At 40.4% G+C, this 16,932-nt stretch overlaps 2 protein-coding genes across 3 annotated transcripts in view; both read left to right on the forward strand.

Moving 5' to 3' along the window:
* Nucleotides 1–146: 146 nt before the first annotated feature.
* Nucleotides 147–4,956, forward strand: LOC111869785 (UDP-GalNAc:beta-1,3-N-acetylgalactosaminyltransferase 2). 2 transcript variants are annotated; one of them, XM_023861544.2, is made up of 5 exons: nt 147–438; nt 774–983; nt 1,668–2,153; nt 2,619–2,802; nt 3,657–4,956. In XM_023861544.2, the coding sequence occupies exons 1-5, from the start codon at nt 357–359 to the stop codon at nt 4,186–4,188; spliced, it is 1,494 nt and encodes a 497-aa protein (XP_023717312.1). In that variant the 5' UTR covers nt 147–356; the 3' UTR covers nt 4,189–4,956. The 2 variants fall into 2 exon arrangements, with proteins under 2 accessions (XP_023717312.1, XP_023717313.1); XM_023861545.2 differs by lacking the exon at nt 774–983.
* A 1,707-nt stretch (nt 4,957–6,663) lies between these two features.
* The window catches only part of LOC111869772 (acetylcholine receptor subunit alpha-like 1), a 26,011-nt gene continuing 15,742 nt past the window's right edge, over nt 6,664–16,932 (forward strand). Inside the window, exon 1 of the mRNA XM_023861528.2 lies at nt 6,664–6,905. Coding sequence (XP_023717296.1) covers nt 6,806–6,905 — 100 coding nt within the window. The 5' untranslated portion in view covers nt 6,664–6,805. The remainder of the gene's footprint in view (nt 6,906–16,932) is intronic.

The raw sequence follows: 16,932 nt of genomic DNA on the forward strand, positions 1-16,932 counted from the left end.
CTCAAATTTCAAAGTTGTTCCCAAGTTTTTACAATTTTGCCATTAAGAGAATGATGACCTGTGTCACTTACTTCATCCTTAGTGATTTTTTAATACATACGTCTATTGGTCTACCTGTCAAACCAAGTAGTTTAGCAGCATGGCTGCCGAGTAGCTCCGCATGAAGAACAATATAACCTATCTTACAATAACTGTTGAGGAATCAGAATGTATGGAAACGCAGAGTGGTCACGATATAAAGAGAAAGTTTTTGTTTCTAGACCGGTCTCAAACCCTTTTCATTAAGAACGCGTATTCGTACTAATTCAAGTGGGAGTTGTAAATTCCCTTTCATATAGATACCGGGTGCGAAGGAAATGAGGCAGTTTTTATTCCTGAGTTTTGTCGCAGGAATAATATCATTTGTATTGGTTCGAAACAGCTTTTATGTGACCCAAGGTATTATTAATTTACATGCCACTTTTGCATGCGGCAACCAGAATTCAAACATAAGGAAAATACATATTGCATAACTTACTTTCTGGATTATGTCTATTGTCTGTTATTCAGAATGAACACAGTGTTTCTGAAACTAGATGGAGATTAGCTCATCTCAGTAGAGATGTGAATGGTCATATCAAGCATCGAGCAACAGACCACCTGAATTTCTACATGTCAGTGTCTTTCTTTTATTGGGCCATAAAGAGGTTGAGGGAGGAAATGAAGATGTATATCAACAATTAAAATACAAAAGAAAATAACTTCATACATATGAGAATTTATTTGTGTTTTAGATGCTGCAATTAAAAAGAACAAACTCCTTCTTCTGATTGGTATTATGTCTTCTCAGAATAACTTTGAAGCAAGACAAAGCATTCGGGACACTTGGCTTTATCTTACAGAGCAAGAGAATGTGAAGTATTTTTTTCTTGTTGGTAAAAAAATTTGTAATGTCCCTCCTGAAGACAGAATATATAAAGAAGCTTGTATAGAATGGACAGTAGGTGGGTAGTTGTCTTCTTTCATTACAGTTGATGAAAAATTATTCTAATTTATCCATTAAATAGAATAATATAATGTGAAAATGTAGCATGGAAGAACGAGGAAAGGGACAGTTACATGTTGGTTAGTTAGTGCTGTAAAACCAGTGAAGAGAATGGCTCTTCTGAACTAGGTGGATTCTCCAGATGAGTAGAGGACCCATGGAAATGACCAAAGAATGTTATAGAGGAAATTATTACAGCGCATTTTCAGTAATTTGTGCCTACATGTATCACTGTTGGGAACAGTAGTTATAGTGTCTTAAGAAATCGTAATTAGCTTTGTTAAAGTAAGTACTCTGGACCTAAGCACACAATGTCTGCCTTTGTCTACTCCCATTTCAAATCCTGGTAAAAATTACCATTCATTAATTGCTGTGATACTCTTGATTTTGTGTTAAAAATAAGGGGGGGGGGATCTTACAGTCTTGTTTCCAAGTCACTGTAATACCTCATGCTGGTGCTTCAGTTGCCATGTTGTTACTCCAACTTTCTTCCACCCCCTTATATTAATTGTAGTTAAATGGCTTAGCTGGTCTACCCTTGTCCTTACTTTGCATAATTTTTCATGTTATTTTGCTGATTAATGAAATTAAGTGATGTAAATTTTGATCATAATTTCATCACACTTTTTGTTGTTATTTCCAGATATGAAAGAGTATTCAGAATTTTCAACAGGTGAAGTTGATGCAGTAAAGATGAGAATTTTTCCAAGTTATGTTGGGGTTACATTTCTAGTTCATTATCCTATAGTTATACGCAGTATGAACTTACTGAGAGACTATGTGACTGTAACTGATGGCTTTGTCCAAGTGAGTTTGCTGAATGCTGTCACTAGAGAGAAAATAGTTTCAGCAACTTTCTCAAATAATGAGAATAATTCTGGCTCTGACCTGCTAGAGAAGACCGTTGAGCCATACATATTGCCTAAAGGTTTTGAGGGACAGGTTATTGTGGAACTGATTGGCAACAAATCGGGAAATATTAGTCTGGACCACTCAGAATGCTGGCTGCAATGGAATAATGGAAGTGGATTAATCACATTTCTGCAGCTTATCAGAGATGTAAATGGGAAGCCAGTGCCTTTCCATGAAATGTCCTGTATACATGCCTGTCTGACATTCACTCTTCATGGTAATATACTATGATAAACTTTCAAGAGATTTTATACTTTTCTGTACCCCTAGCAACGGGTCTCTGCATGCTACAATATCTATTTTAATATTAACCTCCATCTATGTTATGGTTTTCCAGGTTATCCCTTCCCATGATGTTTTCCAGCCACCATTTTATAAATATCTGCCTCTCTATATATGATACATGCCCCACCCATCCTATCCTTCTTGATTTAATCCCTCTAACATGAGTAATAGAAGGTGAAGAATAGAAATTGTGAAGCAAGTCATTTAGTAATATTGTCCCTTCTCCTGTCCCTACTTGTATTAATATTTCAGTGATGAATAACATGTCTTGTCTTGACTCTGCTAATTAAGAGACTTATCATGGGTAGTTGTCAGGAATGAAGGTACATAAATTGCAGAGGAAATTTCTGTTCACTATCCATGAATACATAGGTTTATTTAGTGCAACGTGTTTCAGAAAGAGGAGAACTTCAATTGCATGTTGCGAAAAGAAGTGATCGCAGAAAATCTTGGGAAAATGAAATAAAATTACTGAAGAATAAACTCCTAAAAGAATCAGAAGAAAAAAAAGATATTCTATTCCTTGATGTTGTTGATATTTATAGAAACTTGCCACGGAAACTTCTACATTTCTTTAAATGGTGAGTTATGGTTGTTACCTACTTGAATATTTTAAAATCCAGCCTTATATATCCTTTGAATGATACTGTTTACTGTCAAATTGTTGTATGTTCCATAGGAAGTTAGCAGGCATTAATAGTTACTGTAATTTTTTATATCATCAGTTTTGACTGAACATATACTTGTATTTGGGAAATGCTTGGTTCAAATCGCAACTGCAACACTAGATATCCTGATTGAGGTCTTCCATGGTTTTCTGTAGTCCCTCCAGACAAATGCTGGAATGGTGCCTCAATCAGGCCAAAACTGCTTCCAGATCCATTTCAGTTCGTCTTTTATCCTAGCATTTGACGCTGTACAGTATCAATACTGAAAATGCCATTAAATAACTCACTATAAGATTTTTTTCTGCTGACTTCATCTTATGGTTAGCAGAATGTGAATGTTTGTCAGATCCCAGATGACCATAATCTTGGTCTGTGAAGACCTCAAATCTTAGAATTTATATATATAAAAAAACTAAACTCCATGGCTTGAGTCCGCAAGCGAACTATACTGATCGAGTGACTGCTGCTTGTCGGCGAAATCAGTGCAAAATTTAGCAGATAGAGGGTGTCACGTGGTCAGCGAAATGAATCCCCACAGCCGTTAATTTCGGTTTTCTTACACTTATTTGGATTATTAAAGTATACATTCTTCTCAGAATTTATCCTTTAATAATCCAAATAAGTGTAAGAGTAGGTTCATGCCAGAGTGTGATTTTATGGTTCCATGAAGCAAAATGAAGTTCATTAAAAATGTAATGTCATTTCTACATCTTTAAGTTATTAATTTTGGTGATTAACTGTTAATTACTACTGTCTCTGTTTATTAGGGCACACTTGAATGAAGAATTCTCATACTTACTGAAAACAGATGATGACACATTTGTTAACATTGGTGAAGTATTGAGGACTTTGAAGGTGGCCAGGCAGGAGCAGTCAGAGGAAACTTTCACTCACCCAGAGACCAAATTATATCTCCGTTGGTGGAGTTCATTTCGTGAAGGTTGGCCCGTCCATTCATTTGGAAAGTGGCGAGAGGATAACTATTGTTCAGAGACTTATCCTCCGTTTCCATGTGGTGCAGGTTATGTGCTTAGTAAAGATCTGGTTCAGTTCCTAGGAAACAATGCATATAATTTCCTTTATCAGGATTTCCAAGGTGAGGATGTTGCTTTAGGCATATGGTTAGCTGGTGTCAATCCTCTGAGATACAGCGGTGACAAGATTTCTTGTACTTGGGCGTGTGATGGCACCTGTAACCCAAAAGCCTGTAACAGAGCTGAGTTATCAGTAGATGCTATGTATGAAACATGGGAGGCATATCAAAATTGCAGTAATTTATGTGGCTGTCACTGGAAGTAATTCAAAGATAAGACTGCATTATTTCTGGAAATATAGGTTCTGTAATGCATCTGTATGCATCTGGAAGGTCCATATGTCCATTCATCTGTATGTTTAATCCCTGAAACTATGCAACTGATTTTGATGAAATTTGATATGGGATGGATTCAGCTGTGCACTGTTAGGCAAATTTTATTACGGTCTATATTGGTCCATTAACACCTATACTTTACATGGACCTCGAGTCAAAATACGGATCACTGTGCAAGATATTGGATTATTACATAAAGTATTGTGTGTGTGTATGTGGAGATGGGTTAGAATACCTCCACAATAGCTTTGCAAGTCACAGAAGATGATGAAAAGGGATCCCAGTCCGTGGGGGTATAAATGGGGCACCCTTTCACTGGGGGACATAAATACAGGGGCCTGGTCCACCAGGTTTAGTGAAATCCAAAGAAGTGAAAGCTGGTTGCAGTCCAGCAGAATTTTCTGAACAAGGCTAAGGCTAGAAAAGGGCTGTTTTATCGATGATGATGTCTGTGTGTCTTTTTAAGATCTATGTCTTTTATTTAAAATATTCTTTGATTTGGTGTATATTTAATGAAGTACGAGGTAAAATAATGTATGCTTTTATTCAGTGTTGTTTCTGTATTGTTTATTGCCTTATGAACAATGGAATTTATGACTTCAGTGTAATATAAATTAACATCAACTTTACTGCAAGACGCAAAATTGTAAACAACACATTTTGAAAGTATATGTATATTACAGATTGGTTTCATCTTTCTTGTATTGTTATAATTCTGATCTGTATACCAGTTGTGGTCCTGTTGTTCCTATGATTACCAGCATGTTCAGTGATATCTTATAAAAGTGAGCTCCTGGTCATGAGGAAAGCTTTGAATCTTATATGTTGAATAGATACATTAATTTGGTACACAGATAACTCAAGTAACCATAGTGTCAACATAATTATTAGGTCTTGATACATCCATCAGATAATTTATTAATAATTCCTCACAGTAAGCTTTTCAAGGCCGGTCACGGTAGCCGAGCGGTCTAAGGCGTGCACTGTCTTCGCTCGCTCGGGAGCCGGGATCGTGGGTTCGAATTCCACTCAGGGCATGGATGTTTGTGTGCGTTTTTCTGTGTTTGTGTACAGGTAGAGGCCTTGCGATGAGTTGATCACCCGCCCAAGGAGTCCTACCAAATGTCTAAGATCTAGAAAAACTGAAGTGAACGGAGAAGTTCATGGAGGTAGGCCTAGGCCCACTGGGGCTGTAGTGCCAAGGAAAAAAAAAGAAGCTTTTCAAGATAAAATCTTGGGAAACAACCTTACTAGGACCTTCTGTCTATACTGTCCCAAAATGAAACTGGACTCTCATTCCCTGAATTTACTTCCTGATCAGATGTACAGATCTTTCTGTTCACAGATTCAAAACTTCACCCTTACTAAAGACAAAACTTTGGTAATGTGAAGAATATCAAGTCATCACTGTGATTCATAGCTGATATGAAGCTGTAGATCCACTGTTCTGATCCTGTTACCCAGTCATTAGGGGTGGCTGAATCTGCTTTGTGGGAGTTTCCAATGTAATTTTTTTTTCTAAAAGAATATTTTCTAGTAAACTTTTGCTTGGTTTGGCCTGAAGGTCAAAACATACAATGCATCAGTATTGCTGCATTATTGGTTCTGGCCATTATATTATGCATGGCCAAAGGTGCAAGGCCTCATGCATATGGGTTTTTAAGATTTTTATTGTAACTCCTGCAGATGGTATATGTTGTGTTTGGTTTATATATCAAGCCTTGTGTTCGTTCTAGTGTCCAGAGATAGGGACTAGCTTTATCAACTGGGCCTAGTTGATTAGATCTTTTACATGAGGTTGGAGGCAGAGTCCAGTCTCTGAAACGTTGTTTTAAATAACAACAGAATGAAGGATAACGTTGAAGAAGTCAATAATTGTAATGCATCAGCACAGGTATGAGTGGAATATTTACCACTACACATCAGTCAATTTCAGGTATGTGTACTGCCACATACCAGCTGGAAAAAAAAAAAGCAGTGGGTGTCCTTATCTCAAAATGGGTCCTACATCTTGCCTCTATAGGCCGAGGCCATAAGGGTCAACAAAGACCACATCTGCAGACACCTTAGAAACCAACGGACTAACAAATGTACGGACATACATCCCTGGAATGACAGCCATGTGGTAACCTGCATTGCTGTTCTCAAACATTTGTCATCACACATGCTGTGTGTAAAAATTTTCATTATGTAATTCAAAATTACTCTCTGAATTAGTTACAAACAAGGTAGTTTGGAATAATTTGGGAGATGTATCAGTGCCAAATGTAATGAGTACTGAGTGGAACATTATTCAATTCTGTGGAGATATTGCAATAACACTTGAGTGTTACCTCCATTACAACTTTATCATGTGACCATACCCCTCCCCTTCCTCCTCCATCCTATCTCCCCCACCTCCCTCTTGCCTGTCTCTGTGCGACACAAGATCAGACACAACCAGCTGACTGCTGACTGTCTCACTGCAATGTTGCTCAATTTTCATGTGCCTCACTTTGTTTAAGTGCAAACATAAGTGTTTAATTTTAATTTAGTTTTAGATGAACCATGGCAGAAAGTAGATCTATATTGAGGTGTGTGTGGTGGGTACTTACAGTACTCCTGGTTCTTGCTCAGTTGGAGACTGGGATGTCAGCTGCTGTAAGAGGTATGTATTATTTTTTTATTGCTAGTGGGGTGGGACTAAGTCCCTTGTACTATGGCCACTTCTGGTCTATTGTACCAGCCCCAGATGATAGGTGAGGGTGATTGTGGAGTAATTGGTGGAATGGAAGATTGGCAGGGGAAACTGAAGTACTTGGACCAAACCTGCCACAGTGCAACTTTGTCCACCATAAATCCCACTTGACCAGACCCGGGATCGAACCTGGGCCGCCACGGTGGGAAGCCAGCGACTAACCGCTTGAGCCATGGCGTGGCCCCTAGGAGATATGTAACAGATGGTCAATATAGAAGTAGGATCGGTCTTAACGAAGATAACAGACTGGCTCATTTTTATTCACCTGTCTTTGTACTTGAAAATTTACTACTTTTAGATATGATAGAGGCTACAGTTTATACACTTACTTCAAATTACCTATGTTTATAGATGATAAACATGACAAAGATTAAACTTATTATGTTTGTAGTATCTGAATGTGGTACTTTTAAACATCCTACAGATTTGAATATTTAATTTAATTTAACTGTGTTTGTATCTAGGATGATACTTTATTTTTTAAATAAGGATAGCTCAGTCAGTATAGCACTGGGCTATGGGCTAGACGGCTGGGGTTCGATTCCTGGTAGGGGCAAGATTTTTCTTTTCTCCATACCCATAGCGTCCAGACCAGCTCTGGGGCCTACCCAGTTTCCTATCCTGTGGTTTTTTTCTTTGGGGTAAAGCGGCTGGAGATTAAAGTTGACCATTCACTTCCATTTAATGCTGAGGTCTAAAATGGTGGAACTGTACCTACATTCCCCCATATGTCTTCATTGCGAGGTGCTTAATTAAATAAGAACAGGGACAACTTAATACATATTTACTTTCGAGTATTCAATGTTTGAATGATAAAGTTACTTATGGTATAAGTTCACATTTTATGTATTCATTCACCATAACTACGTTAACTCCTAATTATTGAATATTGTCCTGTAATTGTTGTACCCTGTCTTGAGAAGATACTGAAACTCAATTTCTTTGTCAGATTTTCTTTAGTGGTGATTTTCTCACTCTCTCTAGATCAATTTTGGCTTAGGATTATCAAATTGGCTTTGACTTATGTATCCCTTATCCATCCAAAGTTACCTTTCATTACTTTTATCACTTTTCATTCAAAGCTGCAAAATCTCTGCATTGGAAAAACAAGAAACAATCAAATAAACAAAACATCTACAGATTCTTCATTTCAATTACCATTATCAGCATCACTGATTCATTGTGTAATGCACACAGAAAACTGGATATATATTTTAAGAAATATTTTCCATTCAGAAAGATCTAACAAGCAAATAAATATGCAATATGAACTTATTTTTTGTAGCTATAAATTCTGCAATTTATAAAATTCTGTGTGAGGACTAGGTTATGAATGTGTGGAACTAAAACCCCACTTCCCCATTCATCTTAATATCATAATGCTTAATTAAGTATAGGGAAAATTTTACCTTACCTTTACCGCAAACACATCGACCTCACAAAATTATTCTTGTTTTCATGTTGGATTTGGGGTTCTCACAATAATGACTATTTAGAATACTATTTTCTGGGGTAGTATAGCAACTGGCCACAGGCTGGATGAAAGAAGGTTTGGAGTTTGAGTCCTGTTAGGGTCAAAGATTGCCACATTGTCCAGACCGGCTCTGGGGCATGAAGCTGACCACTCACCTCAAACTAGTGATGTGGTCAAGAAAACACAGAACTATACATGCATTCCCCAATATGTCTTCATGGCCTAGTGATTAATTATTTGAGCCCAAGGACACTTTTACCTTTAATCTTTTGGGATGTGGCGCAATGCAGTCTGGTAGAAGTTCTACAACATTTTGGAGGAATGTACTGTCTCCTCCTCGTAAATAAGACAAGGAAACAAACTACTTGCTACTTGCATCTTGCCAGTTGCTTGCTTGGTTTACTTTCCAACCCTGAAGATGGAGACAGTACGTTCCTCTCAATTATTAGTGAACTTCTACTGGACTAAACGATGTCACACCCAAGAAGATAGTAGTTTCTGTGTTTTCTTTGTTTACTTATTTTGTGACTTTTATCAGCTGTGAGGCTATATATTGTTTTATAAGAAATGGTAGAAGGATCTGAAAGAATGGGATAAAGGTAAAAAGCATAAAGTTGTCCCTGTGCTTAACTATTTAAATACTACGCCATGAAGGCGTATGGGGGAGTGGATGTATAGATCCACATTTTCTTGACATCGGAACTAGTTGGAAGTGAGTAGTCAGCTTGAAGCCCTGGCCGCTGTAACCTCGGGACCCATTGGATAGGAGGTTGGGTGGTCCCCAGAATCGGTCTGGACGCCGCGGAGAAGGGAAAATTCTTGCACCTACCGGGACTCGTACTCCGACCCCTCGGTCGTCCAGCCAGTAGTTATACCGACTACGCTATCCCGGTTCCTAGAAAGGATGGGGTAGCGTAATCAAATTTAGCGTTCATATTTTTCGCACGTAATCACTAATTCATTTACAGGTATAAGCAAATCAATTGATAAAGCACAATTAAATGAACCAAGAAACAACAACAAAGAAAATAGTGGAAAAGTATAGAGCAGGAGTCCCGAAAGTATTTTCAAATTACAGACCACACAGGTTTAATATTCCAGTGTATTTAGAAACAAGATGTCTGGTAGTTTCAGCTGTTTTTTTAATCATCTTGAGGGGTCAAGTGCGCGACCTCATGTTTATCATCGCCCACATTTCATCAAGTGGTTGTTACCCTTAATGACAATAAAAAATGGGTGTCTGGGCCACTGTCTCGTTTATGGCGACTAATCCAATAAGATTTCTTTTGTTTATTTTTTACAAATTCGTGGAATAACTGGGCATATAAAGAGAAGGGCACGAATATTGAATATGGGTTTTAACTGCCTCTTAGCAACACATCCTGCATTTCATAACAATAAAACTCGGATGATATATTATCCCCACGCCCATCCTGCCATTGACCATATCAACAGCATGTACCAAGGACGAGATTATAAAACTCTCAGCAGAAGCTGTTCCTGCCTCGCACTGCGGGTCGCCTGAACGCAGGGCCAAAAAAGTACGGGATCCGTTCGAGTCTGCATTGAATCCCACACACACACAGCACATAAAAAAATTAATTATGTTTAATTCAATCAGTTCTTACAACCTTTACATCTGTCGCCATACACTTTAAGGTTCCAAACAGAGACACTGTTTATCTCCGCTTGCTCCCAATTTGGAGCATAGGACGGATTTCTCAGTTTCATGATAATTTTTACATCCTTGGACGGGTGATCAGCTCGTCGCAAGGCTTATACATAATCACAGGACAACATAAACACAGAATAAACGCAAACACACACACCAAACATCCATGCCTTGTGTGGGATTCGAACCCACGATCCCGGCTTAGACAGCTCGACTACCGTGACCGGCAAACAGATACATACATGTAGTAAACGCAAAATTTTAACACGTGTTATACCTGTCTGCTGTTTGTTTAAAGCGTTCGTTAGTAACTCAAGAATATATGGCGTTGAATTATTTGTTGATGGTGAGTAATTAAGTGGAAATAATGTGGAAAGTAGCGTTAATGGCAATATTTAAATTGCTATGCGCACATCTGCCTGAAATGACTGGGGAAAACCACGAAAGACTGAGTCAGGATAGCCGATGTTGCGGCCAAGATTCGAACTTTGCACCTCTGGAACATATGTCATAATCCTTGCCGTTTCAACGAATTTACTGGATACCTAGTATCGAAAAAATTACATATACCTAATTAAAATGATTTCCCAATTATAATTATCAAACCATAAAATAAGTATTTATTTCGGTCGACCGCCATGATGTTACATTCAATTTTCATGAAGAATAATGTCCATAACAACAGTTGTTAATTCTTCCAAGGAATTTATAACATATTAATTTCCAGTCAAGATATTCCTCACAGATATTCCTCTGTGGTCTAGTGGTCACAGTTCCTGTCTACAGATCCAGAGGTCCGGTTCGATTCCCCGCACTACCAGATTTTCTGAGAAGTAGTGGGTCTGGAACGAGGTCCACTCAGCCTCGTGAGGATAATTGAGGAGCTACCTCAAGGAAACAGCGGCTCCGGTCTAGAAACCGAGATTAACGGCCGTGGGGATCCATTGTCCTGACCACGAAACACCCTCTATCCGCAAAAGTTTGCACTAATTTCGCCGACAAGCGGCAGTCGCTCGGTCGGTATAGCTCGCTTGCGGAATACAGGCCACGGAGTTTGTTTCTCTGTTTGATATTCCTCACAATCTTAACGGACTCAAAACCATGTAACTGTAAACCCTACATACTGTGTATATGAAGAAACATTTCTCGGTTGAGTCTTAAGTTGCGTCCAATATATTCTAATTCAGTGATTGCGCAGGAATACATGTCTTATTTACGGCGGTAATTTTCCGTCTGATGTCGAAATCAGAACATTAAAGGGAAGTTCAAAGAACATGAAGATCTTCTCGTAATGTAGAAAAAAAATCAACTTACGCCACTCAGTCTTTGTGCCTCGCACAGACTTCTGAGTAAAGATGTTTACAAAAAGTATTTAAATTAAATGGACTTACCTGTACACAAACAAACAAACTCCTTGGCCTGTAGTCCGCAAGCGAACTATGCCGACCGAGCGACCGCCGCTTGTCGGCGAAGTTAGTGCCAACTTCTGCGGATCAGCGCAACGGTTCTCGACGGCCCTTAATCTCGGTTTTTCTAGACCGGAGCCGCTATTTCCTTGAAGTATCTCCTCAATTATCCTCACGAGGCTGAGTGGACCACATTCCAGACCCACTACTTCTCAGAAAATCTGGTAGCGCAGGCAATCGAACCCGGACCTCTGGATCTGTAGCCAGGAACTCTGGCCACTAGACGACAGAGGCGGCCGGACTTACTTGTAAACAGCAGACAAACTGAAGTAAGTAGTTCAAAGTCACCGGCAGAGGTCTAATGTCTAAAGGACAACGGGAGGTCAGTAGCGTTCAAGACATCGCTAACTAACCAGGCATGGAGTACAGACCTTCTTGAGAAGCTAATAGTCACTTAGTAAGTAAATCCTACTCCTTTCAAGGTGCCTGAAGGATCGTTACCACAACTGGCTCCTAATGTGAGCAAGATGGATCCTCATGTCCCACTGTTTAAGATACATTTTAATATTATTTTCCTATCTATATGTAGGTTTCACCCAAGTCATGTACTTTTCCCTTCATGTTTTCCTAGTAAAACTGCGCATATATGTATCGCTTCTTCCATGTTTGATACGTGCCTTGCGCATGTCAGTCTTCGTTATTTAATATTATCACTTAAATATATTGGGCGAGTAGAGATAACGTAGTCGGTATAGCGACTGGCTACGGGCTGCACGACTGAGGGGCTGGAGTTCGAGTAACGGTAGGGTCAAAAACTTTCTCTTCTCCACGTCGTCCAGACCGGCTCTGGGGCCACCCAGCCTCCCATCCAATGGGTACCGAGGGCTTTTCTCATATCCCAAAATTCTGTAATCCTAATACAGAATTACCTCTTTCGGCCTTATTCGTAGTTACTTCATCGGTTAACCTTGAACATAAACATGAGGTTATGTCTCCAGTTCCATTATGTTACGTTGTTGCCATAAACCCGAATCTTATGTAGGAGCACAGATTGGGCAACTATGGGCCTTCCCATGACTTTTCTCCTATCATCTTCGATATTTCTTAACACTTCTCGTTTCACAGAACTTTCAATATAGTGTAATACTTCGCCTCAGGGCGACTAGATCATTTGGTTCATCACAGAACAGTTGAGAGCTCTTGTAATGTTGAAGCTTTCATGGTGACAGAATATTGTGGCGTGCCGCCGAAAAGCCGGACTATACGACGTAAATCGCTGCTCAACGGCTGCAATGGGAACGCATACTTCAGCGACAACGAATACATGGAAAGACAACTACCTAAGGAACTGCCTAGACAACAGAGACAAAAGTATTCAGTTCCCACGTCAACGAATAGCCCCGCTAACTAATATTCTAGCTAACATGCGAAACAAAACACTTCGGCAAGGTGTTCTCAACAGAGAGACGACGGACTAATCAGGTCGCTTCGTCTGAATGGGCGTTATTTGAGAGTGATTGTAATTGTGAGTGTAAACAACTTGTCCAAACTTCCTCTAATCCGGAACCCATAATTTCTTGTCGCGTTGCTTCGATACGTGACAATACAATGAGGTCTTCTCAGAAGATCAGCTAAGTCAATGTGGAGTTCGGGCGTGACACTTCATCACTACAACGTGCGAACACAGCACTCATTGCATCAACCCACATGACGAAGACAGACACAGTCTCCGAAACGTCAGGCACCAACTCCACACTGACAATTCATTGTAACGTAACGAGTCTTAGAATTCCATAAAAGGGGGGAGGGGGAATTGCTTAGCTGAGAGACTGTTAGTTCCTTAAGAATAATTCTGCTCTACTACTCTGTTCAAAAAGTATCCGACCTTGGGCCAGGAAAACAAAGTTCTGTATCTGAGTGGTTAGAATACCTAATCCCCTTCAAAGTAGGCCCCTTGTGACTCCACGCACTTAGCCCAGCGGTCCTTCCATCGCTGGAAACAATTCTGGAAGGCTTCTTTGTAATTACTCTGTAATTCGGCTCAAGAATGTCATTAATTGACTCTTGAAACTGAGTCATACGTGGAAATATACGTAACTTCGTAACTTTAAGCCTCACAGATTACAGCATCAATCTGAGGCTGAGAATCTTTGCGAACAGAGACAGCTGCTGTTTCTCTGTGGACGTGCACAGTAGAATGAAGTTCTGTTAATCTGATCTGAATAGTCGCATGACACAATGAATGTTAATCGCGTCTGAAGGAACAGTGACAGGAAATGAAATAAGCGCAACCAGCTGTGCCTGAAATCTGTATATGAACACCCATACTCGGGAACGGGGGCAGCAGGATGTGTCAAAATTAAGTAACCACGTCAAACTGAATATAAAATATAGACCCAAATTTCCTTGACCTAGGCACTAGTTGGAGGTGAGTGGTCAGCTTCACGTCCCGGTCGCTATACCCCCAGGGTAAGATGCCCCGGTACCCATTGGATAGGAGGTTGGGTGGACCCTAAAGTCGGTCTGAACGACATGGAGAAGTGAAAATTCTTGACCCCACAGAGACTCGAATTCCGACACCTTGGTCGTCCAGCCAGTAGTCAGTCACTATACGGACTGCGCTATCCCGGCTCATTGAGTAGTAGGGAATCGAATAAAAAATCCCCTCAAAATTCCCCTCAACAGATTATTTGCTACACCCAAGGAAAAATATCTTCTACGCAGAATATCGGGTCAAAAACTGTACTCCAACCCTGCCACCAAACAAAACACTCCTACCTTTTTACCTTAACCCTGTAATCTCTAAAATTCCCTCAATATTCCCTCTTCCCCTTTGGAAAATACCTCTTCCTTTTATAGTTATCTTCTCACTAGATTGCTTTATTTACAATTTTTAAAATGTAATATGATTACACCTGTTTTCAATTTTAAATATTTAATGAGCGTATGACATTTAAGTCGGATCGGACCCCCCCCAAAAAAAACCTCCGTGGTTTTAGTCCGCAAGCGAACTATACCGACCGAGCGACCGCCGCTTGTCGGCGAAGTTAATGCCAACTTTAGCGGATGGAGGGTGTCACGTGGTCAGCGCAACGGATCCCCAATGCCGTTAATTTCGGTTTTCTAGACCGGAGTCGCCATTTCCTTGAAATAGCTCTTCAATTATCCTCACGAAGCTGAGTAGACACCGTTCCAGACCCACTACTTCTCAGAAAATCTGGTAGCGCCGGGAATCGAACCGGGGATCTCTGGATCTGTAGGCAGGAACTGTGACCACTAGACCACAGAGGCGGTCCAGATCGGACACAATTCAATTGAAAATCTGTACTAGCATCACAGTTTTATGGGTGTTCTGTCATCACTTGTATATTCCTCACGGATCAATTGATGGTGGCCTATTTGGGCCAGAACATGTTGTGAGTGGATTAAGAACAAGAACTTTTGGGAGGAACACCAACGAACACACAGACAGACAACCAAGGTGATGTCATAAGTTTCCTCCATTTTTTTTTCAAAATAAGGAAAGTAGGCTAAAAACATTCGTTTGTGTGACGGTAATCCCACCATTTTTAACTTGAGCATCACAGACAGGGTGCAAACTTACGGGGCTACGAAATCGAATCGTGACTCTTCTCTTTAGTATCTTTTTAGGTGTTAATCTTACCACAGAAAGGAAAAGATAAATACAAAGAAAATTATAATCTAATTAAAAAGCTATCCCCGTAACAGACCTTGGAGGTCCATAGGGTTGTGATACGTCGAGACTCCCACATTTTCTAGACTACTGGCTCACAGATGGCGGTGTAGTTGTCAGTTTTACGTGCCGGTCGCCCTTTACCCCCAAGAATATTCCTGGTACTCATACCTATTAGAGGCTGAGTCGACCCCAGGGCCATAGTGTGGCTGGAAGGGTTAGGTCTATTGAAAAATCCAATGTCCTCATCATGAATCGAACCCGCGACCTTTCAGTTTGTAGCACAGTGTCTCATCCATCTATGCCACCGCGTGCCCCCTTTAAAATGTAATGTTTAACTAAATATACTGGATGGGTGTCGAGGAATTCTGCGGTGGAAGCACGCAGTGTGGATGGTAGAGTTTTATGAGCCGACGTTTCCTTCAGTCGAGTTGCGTCTGATGCGATTACTATGATGTTATGCCATTATATGCCCGGTATCATAAATGAGACAATTGAAAGCACGGCAGATTGAGGCTACTAGAGACGGGCAGACAAGAGGTTCCCCACACTCGGTTAGCTTACATTTGAACATCTGTTTCAAAACATGCGCATTCGTCATACGTGATCCAATTAGGCGCACTCATTTAAGAATCGCGAATTGGGATGTAAAATGCAGCGCGGACCTCGCACAGTAAGTTCCAATTAAACTGTTCTTAGAGACAGACATGGTATCTGGCAGTGTGCGCCATTATAATGCTTCTTACGGAATTGCGAACTGAAGAGTATCATCTTGGTTCGATTCCCGGCGCTACCAGATTTTCTGAGAAGTAGTGGGTCTGGAACGGGGTCCACTCAGCTTCGTGAGGATAACTGAGGAGCTATTTCAAGGAAATACCGGCTCCGGTCTAGAAAACCGAGATTAACGGCCGTGGGGATCCGTTGTGCTGACCACGCGACACCCTCTATCCGCAAATGTTGGCACTAACTTCGCCGACAAGTGGCGGTCGCTCGGTCGGTATAGTTCACTTGCGGACTACAGGCCTCGGAATTTTGTTTTTTGTTTTATAAGACAGTATATTTGTAACCGTCAAAACAAAAATCAAAGTAAAAGTAATAACAAAGGTTATTTACGTTAATGTTGAACACAACATATTTCGGGCCTCATTGGGTCATCATCTGATGTATCTCAGTTTCCTTAGTTGTTCAATATTTTCAAATAAGGATCCATATTTTCTTCATAGGTAAAGAGTAAATTTATTCCTGTAAGAGTCCGTGAAGGCCCATAGGGTTGTGAGAGGTCGAGGCTCCCATATTTTCTAGACAATTGGTTCACAGATGGCGGTAAGGTTGTCAGCCTTACACGCCGGACGTCCTTTACCCCCCAGGAAGATTTCGGGTACTCATTTCTGTTAGAGGCTGAGTCGAACCCAGGGCCATAGTGCGGCTTGAGGGATTAGGTCGGTTGAAAAATTAACCTCAACAGGACTCGAATCCGCGACCTTCCGGCTTGTAGCATAGTGCCTCAACCAACTGTGTTACCGCGTACCCCCTATAATTTGAAGAAAGCAGTCTTCTGGGATTTGGCACCGTGTATATGTGGTATTAACTGACGTTTCGGAGGAACGTATCGCCTCCATCTTCAGGGTAGAAGAAAAAATATAAGAATTCTGCAAGCGAAGAGACCGTGAGAACCGGTAAAAGCAGACTGT

Source organism: Cryptotermes secundus, unplaced genomic scaffold (assembly GCF_002891405.2).
Source record: "Cryptotermes secundus unplaced genomic scaffold, Csec_1.0 scaffold93, whole genome shotgun sequence".
Classification (NCBI taxonomy): Eukaryota; Metazoa; Arthropoda; class Insecta; order Blattodea; family Kalotermitidae; genus Cryptotermes; species Cryptotermes secundus.

Bases quoted from the DNA above. Each gene is read 5' to 3' on its own strand.
- LOC111869785 (XM_023861544.2), top strand. From the start codon at position 357: ATGAGGCAGTTTTTATTCCTGAGTTTTGTCGCAGGAATAATATCATTT. The intron at 439-773 runs GTATTATTAATT...TTTGTGTTTTAG, and splicing joins CAGCTTTTATGTGACCCAAG to ATGCTGCAATTAAAAAGAAC. The intron at 2,803-3,656 runs GTGAGTTATGGT...TCTGTTTATTAG, and splicing joins CTTCTACATTTCTTTAAATG to GGCACACTTGAATGAAGAAT.